The sequence below is a fragment of the Myiozetetes cayanensis genome, unplaced genomic scaffold, assembly GCF_022539395.1.
Source record: "Myiozetetes cayanensis isolate MyiCay16 unplaced genomic scaffold, myiCay2020 scf1, whole genome shotgun sequence".
In the NCBI taxonomy this organism is placed as follows: domain Eukaryota; kingdom Metazoa; phylum Chordata; class Aves; order Passeriformes; family Tyrannidae; genus Myiozetetes; species Myiozetetes cayanensis.
In genome coordinates this window covers 32,725,310-32,749,895 of record NW_026086604.1, presented here as the reverse complement: position 1 = coordinate 32,749,895, position 24,586 = coordinate 32,725,310, and the positions used below count along the sequence as shown (strand labels likewise).

Genomic DNA, 24,586 nt, shown 5'->3' with positions numbered 1-24,586 from the left:
CACCTTAGACCTTGAAATTGGATAAGATTGCTTCAACTGATCAGAGAAAGATCAGCTCTAGCCTGTTGAGTTAGCTTTTAGGTAAGGCAGTGATGTGCAGTCAGTGTTGTTTTACGGCTGTAATTTTAGTCCAGGTTGTAATAGTCTTTCCTAGCCTTTATCTATAAGTATTCCTTTTGATGTAAATCCTACAGGCCAGCAGTTTTCATTTTCTCTTGGCTGAACTGTGAATTGCATAGCCTTCAGGGTAGATTTCCAGTGGTTGATAGAGTGGATTAAAACTGAGGAAGATTTCTGAATTCCGCTTCAGGGAAACCTTACAGTGTTTCTGCAATAACCTGAACTACCCTCATTTGATAAATCCATGCTAAGTTCAGATAATGATACGGTAGGCATAATTTCACAAGCTTGAGATTGTTATGCAGAGATACAAACCTACAGAAGGAATTGTAAGCTATCAGAGAAAAATCTTTGTGATTTGAAAACTACAGAAAAAAATGAGATAACTTTTGCCATGATTGGCATATCTGAGAGCATGCCTTTAACCTTTTCTTCTTTTACTGAGAATTAGTTAATGTTTTAGAGTAACATAGTAGCAGTGGCTTCCTTTCTGACATCATTCATGTCTGGGATACTTGAATGGGAGAAAGGAAATATTTCAATAATAAAGCCAAAGGTGTTTGAAGCTATTTTGTGAACTCAGGAGTGGTGTAATATATTTGGGACAAATATATTTGAAATGTTAAGAATAAGATAAGAGGGAAAAACCCTCAAAGGATAAGTAAGTGAAAAGATACAACAAGAGGTTCAAGTAGATATTAACTATAGGTAATATCTATAAGGTGTGTGGTGGAGTTGAATAAATTGTCACGAACTTACTCGGTGAAACTTTGGAGTTGCCCACCAGACCTCGTCCATGCAAAAGGTTTCTAATTAGGTTGCTAACTAAGATCAAGGATGCATATTTTATAAACTCTCACATATATGAGTTGGAATTATATCAAATAGGGCTAGTTCATCCAAGCCAGGGAACTGACTGTATGATTTGCAAGGGGTTTGTAGTGGAAAGAGTATGCTGTTTCCATTCTGCTCTCCGGAGTCTCCCTGAAAATTGGTTATTAATATAGCCCCAGAAATTGGTCTTCTGTTATTGAATTGGTACAGCTATTTAGTAGATGAAAATTTAAGAAAGACTATTCACTCTCATTGTATGAACCTAAAGTTTACATGTTAGTAACATACAAAAGTTTGTATATCAGTTATTACTCTGATTCGAGACATTAAAAAAGCATTTTGAGACTTCAAAAGGTAGTAGTCTGGGTCTGAAAATGTTACCTGTGTCACTAGTCTCTACTGTAGATTTCCCTACCAGTGCCACTTTTAGGCCAATTTGCACCATAGTATCAGGGCTACCATGTCAGCTTTGTACTCTCTCTTTTCTTCTGTGTCCAAAGTATTTTCTCTGTGGATCGTGTTCCGTGTTGTGTACTGCAGTTTTGTGATATTAAATTAGCTGCACAACTGTCTGAAATGGCAGCAGTGAGTAGTGTTGAGGGTGTGAAATAAAAGAAAGAGTTGGTTGAAAATGTTTCAGTCAATTCCGGGTAAAAGTGTGAATATTTTCACAAGAAAACTGAATAGGACTCATAATAATCTCATAGAAGTTTTCTCTCAACCATTGTTCTACCATGGTTAGTTTGAAATAACTATTATGGTATAGGCATGTGAATTGTGTTTACAAGGAAATTTGCTTAGGGTTGAGTACTTTGTTTTATAGGGAGATGTGGTGACCATTTTATGAACACTTGAAATATGTCGAAGTCCATTTTGTTTATAATCTAGAATGTGATTTTGCTACTTTTAATTCTAAATTGCTTGAGAAGATTTGAATCCTGGCTATTTTCAAAAAACAGGATGGTGGTATTTTCGTTTATTTCTGTAGAAAATTATCTTTTCTGGCAGAAGTAGTATTTACCTTCCTACTCTCATTTGAGAATTTCAGACTCCTAACTTAAGCAGTAAGAATAATGTTTAAATATACTTCTAAAATTTTTTTTTCCTTGCTCTGTTACTGCAGAAATCAGAAAGGAATTCTGAAGGAAAAAGCGTCAATCACAAAAAATTTATTAAACCTCCATTGTAGTGTGTGTGTGTGTGTGTGTGTGTATATACACACACACACATATATATATATATATATGGAGTCAGTGGAGCCAGGAGAGCAATTCTTCTTATCCTAAGTGGACATATATTGACTAGTTGACTGGGAGCCCTCTAGCCTCTCTTGACTTCTTTATTGACAGGATCACCATTGACATCACTGTGAAGACCTCCTGTATTTAATTGACTTAACTGGGAAATGCATCTAAACCTCAGCCACCTAGTCTTTTTGGTTGGGAGAGAGAGACAGACATCTTCTGAGGGCAATTCACTCTACCTAGTTTAAATGTCTAGTTTAAACCATGAAAAAAGAGCATAATACAGCCAAAATCTGTGCATCTGTGCCATAGTCTGTAGAAGTCTCTACAGTTAAAATGTGTGATTGTTGTGTAGTTACTGTTACCAATTACAGGGCAAGAGAGAATGTCTCTTAATTAACTTAATAACCTGATAGGTACGTTTAGACATAGCTAATTAGGACTTTCTTGTAATTAGGCCCATGATTAATAGACTGTGAAGACTGTTTCATTTGTATTAAATGCATGGACAGTCACAAGGAAATGAAAATTTGAGCCTTCACTGAATAACTAATAGAGGACCTCAGGACAGCACAATAACAAAAGATTATTCTCTTTATAAAGAATTAATGTATAAAGCTGCTACTTTAGACCTGTTTTTTTTTTCCAAGATCCTTTGGAGCCTCATCAATGTGTGTCCATGAATCTCTCTTGGAAACATCCACAGATCAACTTTTACAAATTTTGTTTTGTTTTGGTTTGGTTTTTTATACAGTCTATGAACATAGTTTAATAAAACTAGGAAACGTAAGAAGTTACCATTACAGAAGAAAGTAGAAGTGGTTTGCACAATATGCAAGGTTAAATTCTTGAAGGAGTTTTAACTGACAGAGCTTACATCATCTTACCATTCTTGCTCATTCTGCCCTCAGTCAGGGCAGAACCAAAATTGGAACAATATAATGGGGAAGCAGCAGAAACTAATGTATTCACCATAGTAGTAACCGTGGAAGTTCCCTTACACTTCTTTTTCTGTGCCCCAGTGTGTCTCATGGGTGCACAGGGATTTCATAATTACTGACGTCTGAACAGGCTTCTTCACTTGTTACGCAGTCGGAAGGAAGAGACTGAGAGGAGTCCTACTGATAGAAAACACAAAAGGACATGGAGTGAAAGGAAGAGATAGCAGTGGAAAGAAGATAGGAGGAGAGACATTATGGGTAGTGAACAGTTTATTTGGCAGCATGGACACCCAATCTGCCACAGCTTGTTATTTATTGTTATGAGGCACACTGTGCACAGAACATAGCTTTCTTACTTGAATTGTAGAAAACTTCAAAATTTGAGCTAGAAATGCAAAAAGTATAATTAATGTTTTTAAGAGATGTCTTGCATTTCTGTTTTCGTACATAATTGAAACTTATCTGATGTTTTTTTTCATCAAGAAAGGAATCTCAGTTCCAATGATCTTGTGCCGTTTTCATTCTGCTCTTAATGCAGAGGCGTCTTCACTGAAAATAGTTGGTCTTTTCCCTTTTCTTTTTCTTGTGAAACCTTGCCTACTTAGCACATTGTGAGTCAGATCAGACTGCTGCTAACCAAAAAGGAATTTTATTTTTATACCTTGTACACTTTAGTTTTTATTTAATACATTCACTTTTGTCATGTTTTTTTTGAAACATTTCAAATGTGTAAGAGTATATTTAGAGTACCATGTAGTATGTTATTCCTGTTGTCATCCAAGCAACAGTTGAGATCATCAAATAAACTCGATAATTTAATCAGGAGTTTAAATTAGTTTTACTAGCAAATGGTGATAACGTGAGAATAACCCTTAATAGGCATTTATAATCTATAATGTCTTTTTACCTTCAGTGAAGTATGTTTTTACTTAAAAAATGAACTGAGTGCTCACCAAGTATGGTTACTGCCCATGTCAAGTTGTTTGTTTGTGGGTTTTTTTGTTTGTTTTTGTTTTGTTTTGGTGTTGTTTTGTTTTGTTTTTTTGTTGGTGTGGTTTGGTTTTGTTTCTCTTGCCCCTTCTACCCCTCCACCTCATGGCATAGCCAAGCAACCAAACAGAGTCAGATAACATATTGCCACGTAATTTCCAGTTTGAGGCGATTACAGAAGTCTCAAAAGGAAGCATGAACTTGAAGAGCACATATTGGAGGCTGAGCAGATGGAGTTAGGTCCCTTGATGAACTGGCTGGCAGAAACTGGTAGAAGGGCAAAGTAGTGAGGGTCATGGAGCTGTGATCCTACTTCTGGGATCTCTGACAGTGTGTGTGGGAGAAGGATATGGAAGAGAGATGACACCTCCTGTATGTGAATGTGGATTTACGCAGCTATTCTGTCGCTACCCTCACTACTTTTGTTATTTGTTCTTTGCACATTCTCCGGAGTTCAGGAACTCCACAGAAAGTGGTGAGTTGGAGACCACTTTCAAACATTGCTTGGAGCAGCTTGAGAAGCAGATCCCTAAGAGCTTCTTTTCTCCCCTTTTGCAATGGAATACTTGCAGTAAAGAGCCTTGTCTTCCTTTAACGGCAGGCTTTGTAATCTGAGTCACCTTTAGGTTCATTTTAAGTTGCATTTACTTTTAATGACAGCTCTGAAAGTGCTTGAGACAAATCAATTTGAGGCTTATTACACAAAAAAAATAGTAGTGAAGTAGTTTTTTTGAACTGCATACTCTTTCCAGTTTGTGAGGATTCCAGCAATGTTACTTCCTTTTTTTTTTTTTTTTTTTTTTTTTGTACTTTAGATGTAAAGGATTGGTAAAACACATTTGTTACTCCAGATAGGTAAAAGTAGCCTACAGTTCTTTAAACTTTTCTAACTGCTGTCAAAGAATAGGATTCTTTATTCTCTCAGCACAGAGATCTTTATATTACTCAGGTCTTATCAATATGTTTACACTAGATAAAAGAAGTGGCCCTTTTGTATAGGATCCAATTTCACATCACTTCGAATAGAACTTTCTTTTTTGTACTTTGTAAAATTATGTTCTTTATTTTTAGTACTAGGTCTCAGGATGAGATAAAGAATCCTGTAAGCAGTTTTAATTTATTAGTTCTCTTTCTGTTAATTGAAGACCATTCCTTCATATTACATCCAAGTCAGTTACAAAGGCAATAACCAAGTAGACTTTGTCTTACATTGACATATAGGCATTCTAAAATTTTTTATTTTTGTGTACTACCTTTCTTAGTGCTACCTTAGTTTTGCGATGTATTATTAGTAAGCTGTCACCCATGCACATCTTTAAAATGTAATAGAATCAGTGCATGCATCTCAGTTCTCATAATCTTGTTTTTATTAATCTAAGATAAAAAAATAATTTTCAAACCATGATTCTGAGGAATTATTTAAATTACAAGTCAGCTTTTACAGATTGGCACTTTTCCACTGGTAATAGGATCCTCAGTGGAATTCCTGCAGCTATGGTGGTCCATTACAAGGACTAGATTGCATCTTTCCATTGTCACTAATTCTGCTTTTGGCTGGGAAAGAAAGAAAGGTTTGCTGTTAGTGTTGCCAAGCAACCAAAATATGAATTACTCCAATTTCTGGATTTTTCTTGTGATTTATATGAAAGGGTTTCTCCTACCTTGGTGAGAGACAGTCTAGATGAAGTTACTCTCCATAGGTTTAAAAATTCTAAGATTAGTAAGTAGCTTAAGTTCTCCCTGTGGAGTTCCATTTCAAAGCGAAAGACACCTGGTTTTTTTTTTGTTCCCTGTAGATAGATATCAAAAATCACACCACAGAAGATCATGTCTTCACAAGACATGAGATTGGGCATATTTTCTCTGTTTTGTTTTCTGAAATTAAATTTCTCTTTCTGAAATTGAAAGCTTGTTTCTGCTTTGTTTTCACTTGTACATAATTGTTTATGCCACTACTTGCATAAAAAGAATGGAAAGTCTTGGAGTGGACAAAGATAACTTGCTGTGCCTTAGTAATCCTGTCTGCTGTTGTTCACATTTACTGCTATTTGGAATGCTTCTTCTGAAGTATCTTTTCCCAACACATTTAACTTATAGTAATACTAAGTAACTACTGGTATTTGAAAAATTATTTATTAAATGAAAGTTTGTGGAAAAGATGAAGTGAGGATAGGCTTAAGTGTGTGTAAGTTATGGTAAGATTTATGCTTGGGGATAGGTGAAGAGAATAAATCCTCTGAATAACTTACCTAGGGTTTTTTGTTGTTGGTTTGAGGTTTTGTTTGTTTTTGTTTTCTTTCTGATTTTGTGGTACAATCCTGTAATGTTTTACTTCTGTGCAGCTTTTTTTGTTTTTCAGTGACAGTCACAGATTTCCTGCAGAACTATGTGGGTTTCAGGGTCACCTCACCTGCCACGTGAATAATTAATTTCCTCTCAGAGCACAAGGCCACAGCTTCTTTCTGGTCTCCTAATGTGTTTTATGTGTAGGAAGCCAGGAAGAACTCCAGCAGCAATATGGAGAGTGCTTCTCTTTCTGCAGCCCTGCAAGGCCAGGGTGTAAAACAGCAGCTGGATGGTATCAATGCATGGCATAGGAAATGCTTTCCTATTGACGTTGGTTTTGTATCTGTGTCTGGAACAGTGAAATAAAATATTTACTCATGTCTATAAAATCGTATTTTTGAGGACTTGCTTTAAAAAAATATTTGCCTATTTGATCTGACCTTGGAGTTCCCAGGTATGAATCCATATTCTAATCAGATAATTGTTTCATGTCTGTGTGAAATAAAAAATACGCGAACCTTCCTGATAAACCAATTTCCAAGGAGAAGAAACTTGGATGTATGGGTCAGGCAAGAGCTACTTGGTGCTCTGAAGAAGTGCTTGTTCTGCATGGGTAAATAAACAGTGTTCAGATTGTTTGAGGTAAATTTGAGCAGGTAGCAGATTTTTTTTAACCAAAATTCCAGTGGATAAGAGACTGTATAGGCTAATAACACTTCAGACATCAGCCTTTAATAGGGCAAAGCTAGCAGTAGTTTGAGAAGGTGGATGTTTCCAGCTGTTTTCTTCAAAGTTGAAAATGGAATTTTCCTTTATAAATGCTTGTTGACTCTTGGTAAGTAGAAGATTAGTTTAGGTGCAATATCTCACTAATTTTTTGTTTTGTTTTATTTTTCTAAAGGAGTTGATGACCAAGCTGATAACAGAGACACCTGACCAGCCAATCCCATTTCTAATTGACCATCTTCAGTCCAAACAGGGGAACCGCAATCAGCTTCAGAGAACATTGTCTGGCTCTGCTGCTCTTTGGGCAGAGAGTGAAACATCAGGTATGTTCTGTGTGCTGGAAGGGGCTAGTCTGCTGTATAATTTTCCCACACTTTTGTCTGTGATTTCCTGAATGCACATGTACCTACTGAACATGCACTACTCTGTGGTTTTGAGCATGCAGAATAAATCCAGTTTGTCCTTACTGAGCTTGATATTTATTACTGGCTATCACCTCAACCTATGTCCATATGATGTGAGTATGGGTCATAGTTAGGGTGGAAACAGCCCAGTTCTCAGTGAAAAAGTGCATATAAAAGTTCCTTGTTTTTTTTGCTGTCCTCTTTGCTTTCACTTTCTCTTATCTTTGTTTCCCTTTTCCCTCTTTTGTGCCAGAGATTAACCTCTATCGGGGCATTTTCTTTAATAATACACATTTTTAACAACCTGTCATTCCAGCCCTTAATGAGAAGGTGCTATGCTACTTTATGAATTCCAGTGTAATTTATGATTGCATATCTTCAGAAGCATAAAAAAAAATGTTCATCAATAACATTTGCTTTGATTGAAAAGTAGAAATCTTAGCTTTGATATTCTGGTAAAAGCTATGTTAGTTTTGTGTTTAAAAATTGACTGATGATCTGTTTCAGACTATAGTAGAGCTTAAATAGTTGCTGCCTAATAGTCAAAATATTAGTTGACTAATAAATCAACTTTTTATTTATGCTAAATACATAATTTTAATCATAGGTGGTAAAACATAAGAAAATAAATGGACGTTAAGAACCTTTTAATGACAAAAAATAGGTTTTTCATGAAAAAGAAGTCTATCAATTAATTTCTAAATTTTGATATTCAGGAAATGGAATAAATAAATTAAATTTAATAGAAAACAGAAAAAGAAGAAGAACAAGAGCTGTCTTTGGTTAGAACTGGTAGGCCTTGGGTTTTTTTGGACTAAGTGTTCATTAAGTGTTGGGAAAATGACCCTACAAATGTTGTAACTATCTGATTTGATTATTTTAACAGAAAACAAAGGAACAAGAAGAGATTTTAGAAACTATGATAAGCCTTGGCAGGTAAATGCAAAAAAGCCCAAGAAGTCGAAGAGCGACCTTGCTGTGTCCAACATTTCCCCGCCATCACCGGAGTCCAAGTCATGTAAGCTTCACTACATTAGCAATTTGTATATACGTTCAAACCCATAGTATGTTTTTCTCTTGGATTAGGATTAAAATGGAAAGCAAACTATGAGCAGTTGAAATGGCTGTATATGTTAGAAGAGTTTGATTCTTGCCTTACTGTCACTTGAATTCTGAATATTTTATAATATCCTATGTTGTCGTCTGTAGGTAGAATAGAATTCTAGATAAATGGATTAAAAACCAGACTACTCTCTGGGGATCATGCACAGTTTTATATTTGGATACGAGTTATGATTTGATGTTTTCATTTGCAGTCCCATTTTGCATGTGTAAAATCTCTTTTGTTGATATTGATCCTAATAACAGATTTTTTTAGTGGGTCAGGCAATGCAAAACTATGAATTATGAACAAATACCATTCAAGGTATAGGGGTTGTGTCGTCAGAACAGGTGTACTTCTCTGAGAGTTGCTGGAGGAATCTAAATGTACACTGAAAGAAAAGGCAGATTAGAAATAGAGTGGCTGAAGAGAAGAGAATATTATCAATCACCTGTAAAATAGAAGTAGAAAAAATAGAGGCAACAAGCCTTAATGAAATATAATACTTCCTGTGTTGTGACTATTGAAGAATTTTAATTTTTAAGCTTGATAATGTTAATTTTTTTCACAAATATATCTACAATATGCACATGTACACAAATATAGTACACACAGAATTGTGCGTACAAATCTTGTAAGATTTGTTCTCCAAAATAAGTTGCAAGATGTTTTCTTCTGTTGATTGTTGTAGCTTTTTGAATTTTTGTAATAGCCAGATGTTTATAATAACTGTGAGTGCGATTAGGCAGACCAGATGTGAACAGATATATAATATGTGGCAGTAGAAAGTTTGCTCTCTTTCCTCTAAAAGCAAGATGGGGAAATCTAGACTTCAGTGGAGTCTAAGGAAAATCACCCAGTGGCCTCACTACATCAAAATACAGCACAAGAATTGGTCAAATAAATAATTTTAAATTTATGCAATAATGATTGTGCTTTTGGGTAATTAACGTTCTTGTATGGTTATGAAATCTTTTTGATTGAGAATAAATAACTGTAACAAGTGAAAATACCTGTTACAGGTAGCTGTGTCCCATAGTACAACTTTTCTCAGTATTATTTTTTCTGGAAATGGAGCATTGGCCTTTGTTTCTTCTTCATGAAATATATTCCCTGCTTCAAAAAGACTCAAATTTTGTCATCAGTTCCACTGTACCTCTCAATGAATTTCTAAGTCAGTTCAAAAGAAGCGGGTGGATTTAAATTCACTTTCAAGAGTAAATAGAGATACTCAAATAAAGGCTCATTGTCACTTATAATCTGTGTCTAATCTAACATATTTGCTGAATAACAGCAGTTTATCAAGATCCACTGTTAGAAACAGTGGCCAAAGGTATTGTGAGTTGTTCCTGTTTTCATACTACATTTCTTTCCTTCTTCCTTGTGCTTGGTCTTCAAATTCATGCCCTATCCTAAAGATCTGAAGTTCTCAGTCTTTATCCCAGATAGGGGTGTGACATCACGTCTCTCCCTTCATTTGTGTGCCTGCTATAAGTTTCGTGCTTGTTGAGTCCTTAGGTTGTCCCAGGGGAGGGACAAAGAGGAAACTGGACATTCTAAACTACCAGGTCTCATGTCAAAAAAGGAAATGTTTTACACATCCATAATAAGACTGGTCTCAAGGAGCTGTCCTTTTGGGCTGATGGACACTTAATATATTATGTTCTTCAGTTGGCCAGGTTTGCTCTCAAGCTACTTAAGTCTAGAAGCAGTGTGTGGGAGTGCACCTTCGCCTGTAACAGAAGAAGAATTAGAGTGAGCTTAATGCAATTGGACATACATAAATACATGGCACTGTATGAGATCAATTCTGAGCATGCTGAAAGAGGAGACCAATGTCATTGCAAGGCCTTTCGGTCATCAGTGGAAGGTCGTAATGATTGTGGGAGGTTCCTGATTACTAGAAAAATGCAAATATCAGATGGATTTCTAGGAAGGGCAAGAAGGAGATTTTGGGGACTATAAGCTGATCAGCCTAACCTTGTTCTCTGGGAAGATTATTGAGCAAATTTATCTGGAAGGTGTTCCTAACCACAAGGAGGAAAATGTGATTTGAAACAGCAAGCATGGATTTATGAGATCATAAACGTCTGAACAGATCAAAATGGTTGGCCTCTTTGGTGAAAAAACTGGCCCTGTAACCAAAGAAAGAGCAGTGGATGTTTAATACATTGACTTTTAGCAAAACCTTTGTCAATTTCCCATAGCATACTTAAAACTCAAATGGTAAAATATGGACTGGATAAGCGGACAATAAGACGTGTGGAAGGCTGATGCAAGCTGTTAGCTTCAGGGTACTGTGACTGGCAATGCAAATTCCAGTTGGAAAATCTGTCATTACTGGCATGTTTAAGGGACTGCTACTGAGACCAATTTCATTTAAAGGAATTTCTTAGTGTCCTGGATGATGAGGTAGAATGTTCTTTAGGTTTGCAGGTGAGTCCAAATTGTGGGAAGTGGTTGATATTCTGGGTAGCAGGCCTGCTATTCAGAGTGATAGGACTGAGGAACGGGCTGAGAGGAACTTCACAAAGTTCAACACAGGCAAATTCAAAATCCTGCATCTTGGATGGAGTAACCCTGAGCAGTAGTAAAAAAACAGGAAATGAGTGACTAGAAAGTAGCTTTGCAGAAAAAGACATGGTGTGCTGGTGGACAAGAACTTGAATGTGAACCAATCTGTGGCTGTGTGCTCATGCAGCGCTGAAGGTGAACTGCATACTAGGCTGCAGTAGCAAGAGTATAGCCAGCAGTGTTGGTTCTTCACTTCTGAGGTGAAAGAAAGAAAAGCTGAGGGGAGATTTCATTGTCACCATCAACTACTCTGCTGTAGGATGGTATTTTAGTTGCCATCAGAGAGGCTAGTTTCAGCCACATGCCTTTTTGCTATATCTGCTTCTTATTTTCTGCCAACTAGATTACTACTGGGTTTATGCCAAAATCAGTGGGTACTGTGTGCCCCTTCAATTGCACAGATCAGCAGAAACCAAGTATGTTTAGAAGCCATTTATTGCTCTGTCCAAATGTACATACCATATTCCATTTGTTTTGTGTCTTCTGCTTGTACCTCAAAACATTTTTGTGTGTCATTGTACATTTTTTTCCCAAGCCTCTCCAAAGAGGTAGTAAGGACTCATCTGAGAAACAGAATGTTTTTGGTCTGCTGAGACCTAAAGATTTACTCTCATATTTGTGTTTAAAAGAGCAAACTCCCACTTCCAAGAACCTAAAAAGCCCCTCCAAAACTGCCAAAATAAACACAACATTTAATGGAGTCCATTAGCTGTATTATGTTCTGTTGCAAAGTTTTTGTCTTATGACTGTCTTGTTCAAATGATCCTGAACTTGTAAGTTTATTCAGAACTGAGAACTGTAATTTCATAGAAATCTTTGGAAACATCAAGATATTTGATTGATTTAATTGGGAAATCTTTTTTTCCTTCAACAGTGATATTGACTGCAGTGTTCATGTTATTCCTGCAGAAATATAATTTCCTTATTTATTCAACTTTTTTGCTGAAAAGGTTCCCCCAGTCCCTCCTCCTGCCTGTTATGTACCTACCAAGAAGCCTTGATATCTATCTGAGACACACAAACAAGAAATCTTGATATCTAAGAGATCTGACCACTTGGTGTGTGTGCAAAACCAGAATTAAGCAGAAGCTGCTGCTGTTGTCTGGCAAGGAAGAAGCTTGGTGATATGACTCTGTATGTGTGTATATAAATATACTTAATGAAATGTTTAGATAATCATATTCTGTATTTGAAGAACAGATTTGGAAGTTTCAAAATAGTTTGTAGAACAGTAGACATTTTCAGGCAAAGTAGGTTGATTTCTTCATCAACTCCATATCATTCACTCTGCTTCAGTTCGGCATTCTCACTACATCCCATTTGTAATTGCAGTGTTTTGTACTTCTAATTGCTCCCGGTCAATCTAGAACTGTAGGCCATCATTCTCTTAGCCTTTTAATATCCAGATACTGTGAAAACCAGTTTGGCTATATTATCAAAGAACTCTAATCTGGGTGCTATTACGAGATTTAAATACATGAATAATTTTATGTTTAATAATAATATACCTATTTTTGTTCTTTGAGATGTAAGATGATCGTATAATGTATTAATGAAATGTAGGATTTAATGAGCATCTAGTCTCATTCTGTCTGCAAATCATGTCTTGAAAAGACACATATGTGCAGATAAAACCAGTACCGGTCTTGTACTATCATCCAATATAAAATAAAGGTGTACTGATTTGTGACAGAATTCACAACACACCTGCAAGTGAATCTGATGTGCATTTGTTGGCAGAGCACACCAGCAGAAAATAAGAAATACTGGCAAGTGTGTCTTTCCAGACTCCTTAAGTGAGATGGGAAATCTCCGTAAAGGGAAACCTTTCGTATTGCTATACAAAGGCTACAATGTAGGTGTAATAAATTTTCTGAATTGTAGGCAAATAATTTCACAAGAAAGTGTTATTTAATATATGAATCTCTCAAATAACAGAGATGAGGTTGAGGTGAGTAATATGATGAGGGATTTAAAACTATTGATATGACCATTTTGAGGAATGAGTGAGTATAATAAAAAAAAATGAAGGTCAGAATATAATGAAAGGATTTTACTAAGTGTGTGGTGACATATGCATGTAAATGATTTATGATGAACTTTGTACATACTGAGGAGGACCATGTATTTGAAAAGATTTTAAAGAAGGGTCATGTGGGCTTTATATAGTTCTGCATGCTTCACACAAAGCCATCCATTTGAAAATGACCAGTGCTTGTTGATCCTACAGTTGAAAAGATACAAGTTGAAAAACATCTGTACGCAAACAGAAAATGAACTTGAAAGGACAAACACATGCCACATGATACAATTAAATAATTTTTAGTATTCATTCATTAATTGGAAGAATAGGTAAGTAAGAACTATCTCTAGAAGTAATAAAAATTTCAGTCAGTTCTAATTCTGCTTAACTTTCCCCTCAGTTCTGGTTCAGATATAGAATGAGACAAACTCATCACTGAAATAAATTCTATTGAAACTTAGAAATATTTCATGACACCATTTTTGTTTTGGTACATTTTCACTGAAGTGCAAAATGGTTCACTGAAACACAGCTGATAGATAGTAAACCACCCGTGCAGAGCAAATTTCCACCATGATTTTGACTGATTTCCTACCATCCATATAGTGAGATGCAGTCTAAGCTTCCTGTGACTGTAAAACATTTCTCTGAAACTGTTTGTTTCATCCAGCTTCTGTGCCATGACAAATTTTGCTTTAAGATCATATGGTTTCTCAAAAATTCTGTCCTTTTGTATTTTGAAAAATGGGGTTTGTTTCAAAATGACAATATACCAAATTCTAGCTTGTGGAAATTTTCTGCAGTGCTCTTAGATTTAGTCATCTTTGTACATGGTTTTACTATATTAAATTGTTGCCTGTTTGTATATTGGTGATACTGTGAGATTTTTGTGCTGTGATGGGTTCAGTATAAACATGGGAAGAAAAGTCATGCTGTGAGTGATGATGTAGAATATAGTGTTGGCACACTGAAGGGAGATGGTAAGATGACTGAAAAAGCAGGCATTAAAGGAGCATACGACCTCAATACAGAACAAAGATATAAAATATAAAAAATAGAGAGAATTTAAAGAATTCCTTTTCTAGTTTACTAAACATTTATCTTTACAGTTAGAAAAAGTTTAGAAAAAATAATAAGTGGAACATTTTGTAAATAAGAAAAAGGATGAGAAATACTAAAGTTGTACTATTTAATTTGTATATGCTAGGGTCTGTAAATGGAGTAAATTTTTTCACACAAAAATTTACATAACTTTTAATTGACAGAGCAGTTCCTAAACCAGAGAATTAGTAGTAGTGGTAGTAGCAGCAGTAATTGGCATTTATAAGTATCAACAAAAATGTCAAGCTGCCCATCTGAGTAGAGGCTAGTCCTACTCTAATACACGTATCTATTCACTAGAAGGCATTGTAGCTCATTATTTCCATTGTCCTCAGAAGGAAGTATATTACTTGTCTTTTTTGAACACAGAGCAGAACCAGACTGACACTCCCAACTTGCCCTTCCCTCCTCCTTATTGAGAGTTTGTGTGTACTATCCTCCTATTTTTATCTCTGTAGGTCTTTTTTAATGTCTCCTTTGTCTTCTGTCTTTGAGAATGTCTGTAATAGCAGTCTAATGTATTAACTAATAGTTACCCAGGATCCTGAATGGGTGTTACAGATCAGGATATACACTGGATTTCAGACTCTCTGTAGATGTCTGGTTTGAAGATGACTTGGTTTATGTGAAATCGTGTTCGTTCTCAAAGAAGGACTTGAACATGACATTGTCCTATTACTTTACCAGGAAAAGATGACTACTGGTTTAACTTCAACTTTCCCTATTGAAGTTGATTCAAAGTAGAGAAGATTCTGTATTCACACAGAGGAAAGTCAGCAATAAGACAAATTTCAATAGCAATTTTTTAACACATTTTGTAATAGCTATCAGACTTGATGTCTGAGCATAATTTCCCCATACCATCATAAAAACACTCTGAAATTCCAAATTATCATATCACCTTTTTTTTTGCACAATCTGTAGGAGTCCTTCTTAGTAAGTTTCCTTCTTAGCATGTAATGAAAATGAAGTTTGTAAGCATAAATTAGTTGACAGCTGTCAAAATAATAAACAAAAATTTCAAAGCTGTCCGGGATGTATTGGACATTATAGGCTCTTCTTTGAAGTTATTTTTAAGTGACTAGTTAGTAACTACTGATAAATGCAACTGGTCCTTTCTGGTGGGAAGGTGGACTAGGCATCATCATCTTCACACCAGCATGTGCAGCTTTCAGCATGGGAATGCTGTGTTTGGAGACAACCCAACAGTTGCATTTGGTGGCAAAGGGAGCAGATTGCTTAATTCTGAACACTGGCAAAAAGAACATATTGAACTGCAGTGCCAGAAACAGCATAGTTTGTGGGTTTTTTCTACAAATTTTTCAAGATGTACACAATGTTCAATGCAACTCTGTTCATTTTGCGTCCTACATATCTCAGACAGTCCTTCTCTTCGTGGTAGGTAAAGTTACCTCAGAAAGTGTTATTTTAAAATTAAATCAAGGACCTTGGTAAGAGATAATGAGCAGCTGACTGTAAGCTCAGGACTGTGCTTCCCAAAGATTGAGTTTGTTTAAGCAGTAAAACAAAGATTGCAGTCTATACTCCATGAGTGATAAGGACATATTTTGTTTCACTGTTTTTAATGAACTGTGTTATCTACACTTCGTGATTTTTGGAAAAAAAAAAGTGTATTGTTTTAAAAGCTGTATCTAAAATAATTCTTTTTTTCTTACTGACAAAATACTTAGCAAAGCCAAAAATACCAGTTACTCATTTTTGTTTTGACGTTCTTCTTGATTGACCCCTCAGCCACACAATTCTTTTTTGTTGTAAATGGAGTACATTCACATGCACTAGTTTAAATACATTTTTGTTATTCCATTAATTTTAATATTTCTGTTATTTTTAATTATTCCTGTTTACCAATTAATTCAATGCCGAGAATCATCCCAAGAATGCATGTGTTTGTAGATGTTTTCATTTTTACTTTACATTGACCAAAGAAAATATTTCCAACTGTTAAAATAGAAGATAGTTAAGTAATTTCCACTCAAGGTACTTGAGTTTGTAAACTCATTGTGCAGCTTTTTTTGTACTGTAGGAGTCTGAACTACCAAATCTAAACTTCATCTTAATATCTGTGTATATTTAGTGCCAAGGTCAATAGAGCATCCTAAATGGGATTGGAAGACAAAACCGGAGAACCATGATTTTGATGAACTAAATCATATTCTTCAAGAGAGCAAAAAACTTGGAAAAGCCCTTGAGAATCTGTCTCGCAGTAAGTTGATTGATTTTAGTTTTTTGATGTAACCATGCAGCCTGAATTGTGATTTGGAAGTTCACTGACAGCAGCAGTTACATTCCTGTTGATAAGGTTTACAGAATGTCTGAGATAATTCAGTAGCTCTCCTGGAAACTGAAACCACTTTCCCTGCACTCACTTTTTTTTTTTTTTTACATTAGTTTTCTGCTGGTTAAGTGAGTTGAATTAGCTCATAAAGAGATCGACAGAAGACGCTGGTTTAATGAAAATGGTGGGAACATGCAGCAGGGAGACTGCTTCTTTGGGTGGTAGCAGTTATATTAACCTTTTTAAAACTTTAACCTCATTGATGGAGTTCACATCTGTCGTTGAAAAACAATTAGCTATTTTTATCCATGACCCCAATCAGTTCCTTCCAGTTTTCAAAAGCAATTAAAAGATTTTAAAGCATCTCAAATAAATACTCAGAAACATGAAATCCAGTTATTTCATAACAAAACCCACATATTATCCCTTACACACTTTTTTTCTCCCCATGTCTTTCCTGTAGAAGAGAATTCTGAAGTACATTTACGGGAGCAAACGTTACTATTAAAGTATGAAAAGTACTCCTTACCATGGTGCATAAACTAGGAATGGTGTGATTTGGGAGATATTTGAATGAGAAATATTTTTTTCTCATCTCATTAAATTTTATCCATGGCAATTCTTCATTCACTGGAGAATTTGCAGATGGTGAGATGAGAGACAGAGCTGAATGAAAAAAGGAAGATCTGTTTTGAGTAGAATTTTGAGAGCCAGCGTATTGTGCCAAATACCCAAACTGGTTTGCCCAAAGTCTCTCTCTCACAAATGTTTTACATTGATCACAAGAATTATATTCTAAGAGATTTTCATATTTATAGTAATTGTAGTAGTATAGTTACAGGGCTTTTTTCAAATATACTTCTAGTAAATCAGTCCATCTACTTTCAAGGAGCTAAACCAATTCCAGTGAGGATCTTTGATTTGTAGCCTCACTATTGCCTGACCATGTTACTGTAACAGATGTGAATGTACTTTTCAAGCCTTTTTTCTTTAGAGACTTGTAACCAAGATTAACACAGATACAGAAACAATTATTTTCAATTTCAGAGAGGGTTATTTATTCAATGTCAGGAAATACAAACTAATCAGATATGAGAATTCAATAATTAATGGCTAAATCAACTCTTCAATCTTTGCCTTTCCTACTGAATATTGTGTAGGTTCCACTGACCTCTAGCTTCCTTATCCCTAAAATACAGTTTGCAGCATTCTGTACCTCTTTTTTGCCACAGAATTTTCTGACTGGAGTGGAAAACACTTCAGCTCTTCTGAGTCTTACACTTGGACCAGGTCAATGTACCTGGTCAGTGTTTTTATAGTCCAGTTTTCACAGTGTTATTTCACAAACGAAACATTCTTCACTGTTTCTTGCTAGTACTTGATGTTTTCTGAGGGTTTATCAGGATAATACGGAATTTGAATCCCAGCCCTCAGAGTGCTTTCAATCACTTGCAGCCTGATAATAAGTTCACTTTTATGAATATGCTCTCTATTTCTTCATCCAGATCATTAATGGAAATATTGTCAGACCTCTTCATGATCCCATTTCAAATCTGACAACCACCTCTTGAAAGCTACTCAGTAAGTGCATTTTTTCCCACCAGATGTTTATCTGCCTTGCAGTGATTTCACCTACAATGTAGATGTCGAGGTTTTTTTTTTTTACTTTAGTGTAATTCAGGACAGTAAACAAAGTCATATAGCTGAAGTATTTTACATCTGCTTCCTCCTCTTATCCACTAGGCAATTAGACTGATGTGATGCATTTCATTCTTGATAAATTAATGTCGGCTTGTTCTTATCACCTTTCTATTCCATTAGATGTTGATACATTGTTTATTTAACAATTTTCTCTAAGATTTTTTGCCATTTTAGTGTGATTTAGGCTTCCCCACATCTTCCTTTTTTCTTTTTTCAAGAAAGATACAGTATTTGCCCTTTCCTATCCTCTCTAGTCCTGAAAGACTGTTGGTAATGGATTAGAGGCTTCTTCAGTTAGTTAAGTACTCTAGAGTGAATTTCATGAGATTCTGCCAACCTGAATGTATCTTAGTCATCAGAATATCGTTCAGGTTTCCCTAGTCTGGCTTGCAGATTTTCCTCTTAAAATCACTAGTGTTAAGCATCTGGCCACAATCGATTTTTGGTTAGACAGAAGCAGTGAAAGTATTGAACACTGGGAATTCTTTGTATCATCTCTTATTTGCTTTCCTTCTCTTTGATGTAATAGTCCTGCATTTTACTTTGTCCTTCTTTCCTAGTGTATTTATAGTATCTTTCCTTGTGGCTTCTTTTGTTCTTTGATAGTTGTTAGTTACTCTGCGCTTTAATCTTTTTGTTTGTGTCATTTAAACACTTGCATCAGATTAATTCTAAGCTGGATGTACTGGTTTCTAGGGTTCGTATTGCTGATTTTAAATTCATTTCAGGAAATAAAATTCTGTGATTTCTTCCATGTCAGCATGATAAAAAAAATCAAAACGAAAAATTTGAAATCTGTAAAAATACAAGATATATAATTTTGAAAATAAATGCATTGGTATTGTTCTCCCAAAGACAGAATACAGGTTGCACGTGGAAATTTCTTAGGGAGTTTCAATGAACAGGCATGTCTAGGACTTTAGAAGTATAAAACACATGGAACTTACTCTGTGCTGTCCCCAAACAAACGTCCCATGTGATGAATTTTAGAAAAGCCATCACAAGGTCCCATATCTATCTTCTCCGGTGTTGATGCTTGCTTTGGGCAGGCTAGGCAGTGTTTTTGATTCTACAAGCATGCTGCGAGTCTAATGCTGCATCTGATACTAACCTTGTTTGGAAGCAGTATGGGACAGGCAGTGTGCTCAGCAGATAGCTGAGTATGCAAATAATCACAACATACTATCAGTGGCTTTGTTCAGCACCCTCTCATTCATTCTTCAGTTTTTAACAGGGTAGCATGACACGTAAAATGAGATGTTTGAAGTCAAGTGAATTTTTCATCACATCCCAGAATTTGTTTACATTTTTAAAGATAAGCTTTGGATCTTGTAGTGAGTTTCCATTACTTTGTTGCCTGCTATGCAGCTGACGCAGCCTGTGAGACAAACTCTGGTTTCTGTTGCTTTATTTACTATGCAGTCCAGGTACCTGCTTTGAAACAAACTTGTGCACTTCACACAAAATTAGAACTACCTGTAAGTGCTGGAAGGTGAGACTAAGACACTTACATGTCTGGTCTCTTGTATATTCAGTCCTAGTGATTAAAACTGAATTTGCTTATATTTGGACCCCTTCTCCCAAGCCCCATCAAGAAAATATGGGAGTAATTCTGTGCTGCATTAAATCTGAGAAACCAACAGTGACTTCACACTCAGAGTTAAAAGCATCTTAAAAGTTTTGAGAGTCTGAAAAAGATTATTGTTGTAATTAGTGTGATAAGTGTAATGGAACTTCATGATTTAAGTATACCATTTTTCAGAGCCCTACCCACTTGGGAAAGCTTGTTTTGCTTCTCCAGTCAGCTGTATGTCATTGAAGTGGATTTAGAACTGGATTTAGAACTTTCAAGTTAACTGTTTAGGGGAGATTTTGGTTTATGAAGCAACGTATAGGAATGTACTGCATTTCCCTTGTGCACGTCTAATTTTCTTTTATTGCAAGGTCTCTTACATTTACTGCTGCCATCTTTCTTCCTCTGCTGATCCTAAGGAATAAAAGTTCCATATATGCTCTTGTATTTCAATTTCTAGCCTTTAAAGAGAGTTAAAATTTCCCGTATAGTTAAGGATCTTGCTAATGAATACGCCTTTCTTCACCCTCCATTTTTGGAGGATGAAAAAATATAAGAAGACAAAGATAACAAGAAATGGAAACTAGTGAATTTTGAGTGTTTTGAGTGCGGAAAAAAATGAGGGCTAAATTAGTGAGAGCTTGCTGCAATTAGATGTGAAGTCTGTATACTCTGAACAACTTTGCATTTTTTATACCAACAGTTAAGGATTAAATTGCATATTGAAAATGTATGCATATTGAAGGTTTCAATTTACAGATGGTAACAACATTTGATGACACAATGTCTTCTGCTGTGAGATAGGCACTTTTTCATAATTACATGTAACATTTTAATGAAGATAACTGATGATTTGTTAGTAACATTTGAATCCTTATATAGGCCAGGTGTATACTACAAATCAGACATTCTAAGGTCAGAAAATGGTAGTAAGTTAACATTAATCAAAAGTATTTGATAATGAATCCAAATCAGTTAGTTGGAGGGAATCCCAGAAAAAATGGTGTCTAGCTATAACAAGCAGGAAAACAGTATTCTTTCGTTTCTTAATTTCAAAGGGGAATAATTGATGAATAATCAGCAAATAAGGAAACAATGTGCAGTCTAGTAGGAAATATTGCTTGAAACCATAATGAATTATAGGATCACAGAATGGCTGAGGTTGGAAGTGATGATTGGAAGTCAGGTGGTCCAAACCTGCTGCTCAAGGAAGCTCACCTAGAGCCAGGTGTCCAGGCTCTTCAATGCCTCTAAGAATGAAAAATCTCTGAGTCCATCCAGAGTGTCTCAGACAGTTATTTATCATAATGTTAGAGTCAGTTGATATTGTTTATGCATAGGTTCAGAAAGACAAACACTATCATACCTCTTTAAGAAAAATAATAAATAGTGAAACGTAAGTGTATATGCTATGTTTATCTTTTACAGGGAAGAATAAGCAACAAGAGTAAAAATCTCATAACAAGAAGGGCAGAACTAGTTCTAAAAAAGATCACAATATGTTAACAACCACTAAAATCGTGTCCTCAGTTTTAAGGATGAACCTGCGAGTATGTGGGATGTGAGAAGCTTAATATATACATCATGCTCTACTTCAATGCATTTAGTAGTCTCTAAAACATATTAGAATGGGGTTTCATTTAGTTCCTTCTACACTATGGGTAACTATTAATGATTTACATTATGGTTATGAAAGATGTACCTGAATGAAATACCACTAATGTTTACTGAAGCCAGACATTTCTGGTGGTGATAATGATATAACTGCAAAAGCGTATCTGCATGACACTTAAGTAGACTTTTATCAATTACCTTATGAGGGGCACTGTTTTAAGACACAATATTTTAGTAATTTTTTTCAATTGTACACAGTTGTTGATCTGAAATGGACTTGAGTCTGTAAAAATGACTTCTCCATTATCAGTGGATCATCTAGCCCTAAATGTGTTTGCTAATTGAACCACAAAACTAGTCATCAGTCTTGTCTAGGGGATTTTTCCTGCCCTCTCTTCATTCTGAACTTTAAAATCATGTTATTCTTGTGTGAGATCAATGCTTGTGACTTATTTTAAGATCGACATTTTTAGATAAGCTCAATCAAACCTTTAAGGAAGATAATTTTATCTCAGTACTGCAGCTGTTATATGATACTGCCTTTGCTCATAAAATCCATTTGCTTTTAGTATGAAGTATGAGTAATAATACAAAGTAATGATATTTTCTGAGATTGAAACAGGAAGAATATAAACATAATTATTGCTATTCGATTATAAACTGGGGCTTGCATGGCCAGGAGATCACTGCTACTTTAGTTTTAAGTATCTTTTTCCTGCAGATGTTAAGATTTTAATCACCTTTGTGAAGGTATTTGCCATTCTACTCTAGCCTACTCTAAGTTTCAGGACTAAAGTCTCTTTTATAGTTACTGTGTCCTTTTCTGGAACAGTATTTGACTTGCTAGAAGTTTCCCTAATGCAGAACTCAGGTTTGTGTGGCTGTCATCTTGGATATGGAACTTACTAGTTTTTAGTACAAGGGGGTTGGCATTCAGAGGGTAATAGAACATAAGCTATGACTTGGTATCTGGATGCTGTGGATTTCCTGTCTTAACCCACCTACTACAGTGTACACCTTTCCCTAAAATCAAGAGTTCTGAAAGGTTTTGCAGTGTTGATTATTCTCTTCTGAGATGACTTTGGCCTAGAAGAGCTTCTAGGACATTATATTTGGTGGGTACTTTGCATTTTATTTCCCTGTCTTTGCATAATTGACTGTGTTAGTCACTAAACCTAATCCTGAAACCTGTATTCTCCATTGGAGTCAGTCAGAAATTTGGATGTATAAATGCTGCAAGTCCAAAGCAGAGGTCATTTTGCTAGGGATTAGTTGGGGTTTTATGTTTTTTTAAAGTCACTACAAAGAGGAGAGATTAAATCAATGTTTTCTAGACAGTGACTAGAATATGTGTAGTGTGCTGATATGTTGATGTGTGGTGCCTTGCAGATGGCAGTTTCCTTTGTTCTAATATGGCTGGTGTTGGGAGGAATTTTATGGATACCTCTACAGAAACTTGATGCGTAGTTGCTCAGTAGTATAAGGACACATGGCCCTCACTGGTAAAAACACTGAGGTTTCAATTCAATATGCCTTCATAGAAAATCTAAATTACTACTGGAGGAAATATGTCTAATTTTGAAAGTGGTAAAATGACTCAGTGCAGACAAAGGAAATATTATAACAGTGTCTCTTATGACAGTCAATGACAAACATATTCCATAATTTCTACACAGAAATGACTGAGCTGGTTTGTTTTTTGTGTAGTTTTTTTGTGGGGGGACGCATTGTTTTTTTGGTCAATCGGAGCAACCATTTTATGTTCTTTATAATCCAAATGGTGTGAAAGAAATAATTTCAATTTACCTAATGTTCAATACATGGTTCAAACAGGCACAGGGACTAGAATATACTGTGTTGCCAGTATGGCAAAAGGTCTTGCCATGGGAAATGCAAATACAGCTAAGATGGCCTGTCCCACTAAAGAAAGAACATGTGCTTCGCCTGATTTACTAGGAGTAGGAGAATGCATTGGGAAAGTTAACTGCTGGGCAGTTGATACATAAAACAGTATTTCTGTGTTTGTGCACAAAGCTGCACTATTAATAATGGTAGAATAATAATGCTGTTTCTGTCCTGGAGTTTTTTACAGAACCTGTGATATGCACTATGAGGTTGACAGTCCAACCATCCAGAAGTTCCCTGGCCTAGACTGATCCTGAGAATGAATTCTGTCAAGTTAGTCAGAGCTGCTTTGGGGTTGCCTTAGTACATCTAAAGTTTGTGTGTTAAAACCTATGTGTCAAATAAATACAGAAGACTTTGTTTGGCAGGTAGGGAAATCTGGCTATTGGGAGCTTTGTGGCCATCTTCTGGATGTTTAGAAAAATGCATAAATATTTCCTCCCTTTCAGTTGAATAATGGTAGTCTGGCATACATTAAAGTTGTAGCATTTTATTTTCTGACAGCTGGGTGCAACGTTGAACTGGTCAGATGTACATTGTGCCATTAGAAAAATCTGTCTTAAAAAAAAAACAATAAATTTTTATTTTGTGTTTTTTCTACTTGTAATTATTGAAAGATGACAGATAAAAGCAAAAATAGTAGATGTCTCTGAAGTTTCACAATTTTCATTCTTATCAGAACACATATCAGAACCTGAAAGTTATATACTTTCAGATGTTATATGAAATTCTGTATTTTTTATTAATATTTATTAATTTTAAATATTTAATTTAAAAATTATTTAAATATAATAATTATATTATTATAAAATAATAAATATATTTAATTTAAATATGATTTAAATATTTAATTTTAATATTATTTAATTTTTATTAATATTGCAAGCTGTTAAGCTACTGTAAAGCTGATCAGGAATAATGTAGCAGTCAGGGATTTTATGACTTGCCGTTTCATAGAATCATAGAATGGTTTGAATTGGAAGGGACCTTAAGGATCATCTAGTTCCACTGCACTTGCCATGGGCAGGGACACCTTCCACTAGGTGAACTTGCTTCAGGCCCCATCTAATCTGGGAACACTTTCAGGAATGGAGCATCCACAACTTCTCTGGGCAATCTGTTGCAGTGTTTCACCAACCTCACAGTAAAGAG

At 35.5% G+C, this 24,586-nt stretch overlaps 1 protein-coding gene across 4 annotated transcripts in view; it reads left to right on the top strand.

Moving 5' to 3' along the window:
• The window catches only part of CUNH8orf34 (chromosome unknown C8orf34 homolog), a 165,217-nt gene that overhangs the window by 18,994 nt on the left and 121,637 nt on the right, over positions 1-24,586 (top strand). For 3 of the 4 annotated variants that reach the window (XM_050318965.1, XM_050318947.1, XM_050318957.1), the window contains exons 2-4: positions 7,317-7,464; positions 8,432-8,563; positions 16,441-16,569. In XM_050318965.1, the coding sequence (XP_050174922.1) occupies positions 7,317-7,464; positions 8,432-8,563; positions 16,441-16,569 (409 nt within the window). The remainder of the gene's footprint in view (positions 1-7,316; positions 7,465-8,431; positions 8,564-16,440; positions 16,570-24,586) is intronic. The other variant, XM_050318975.1, reaches the window with a different exon arrangement.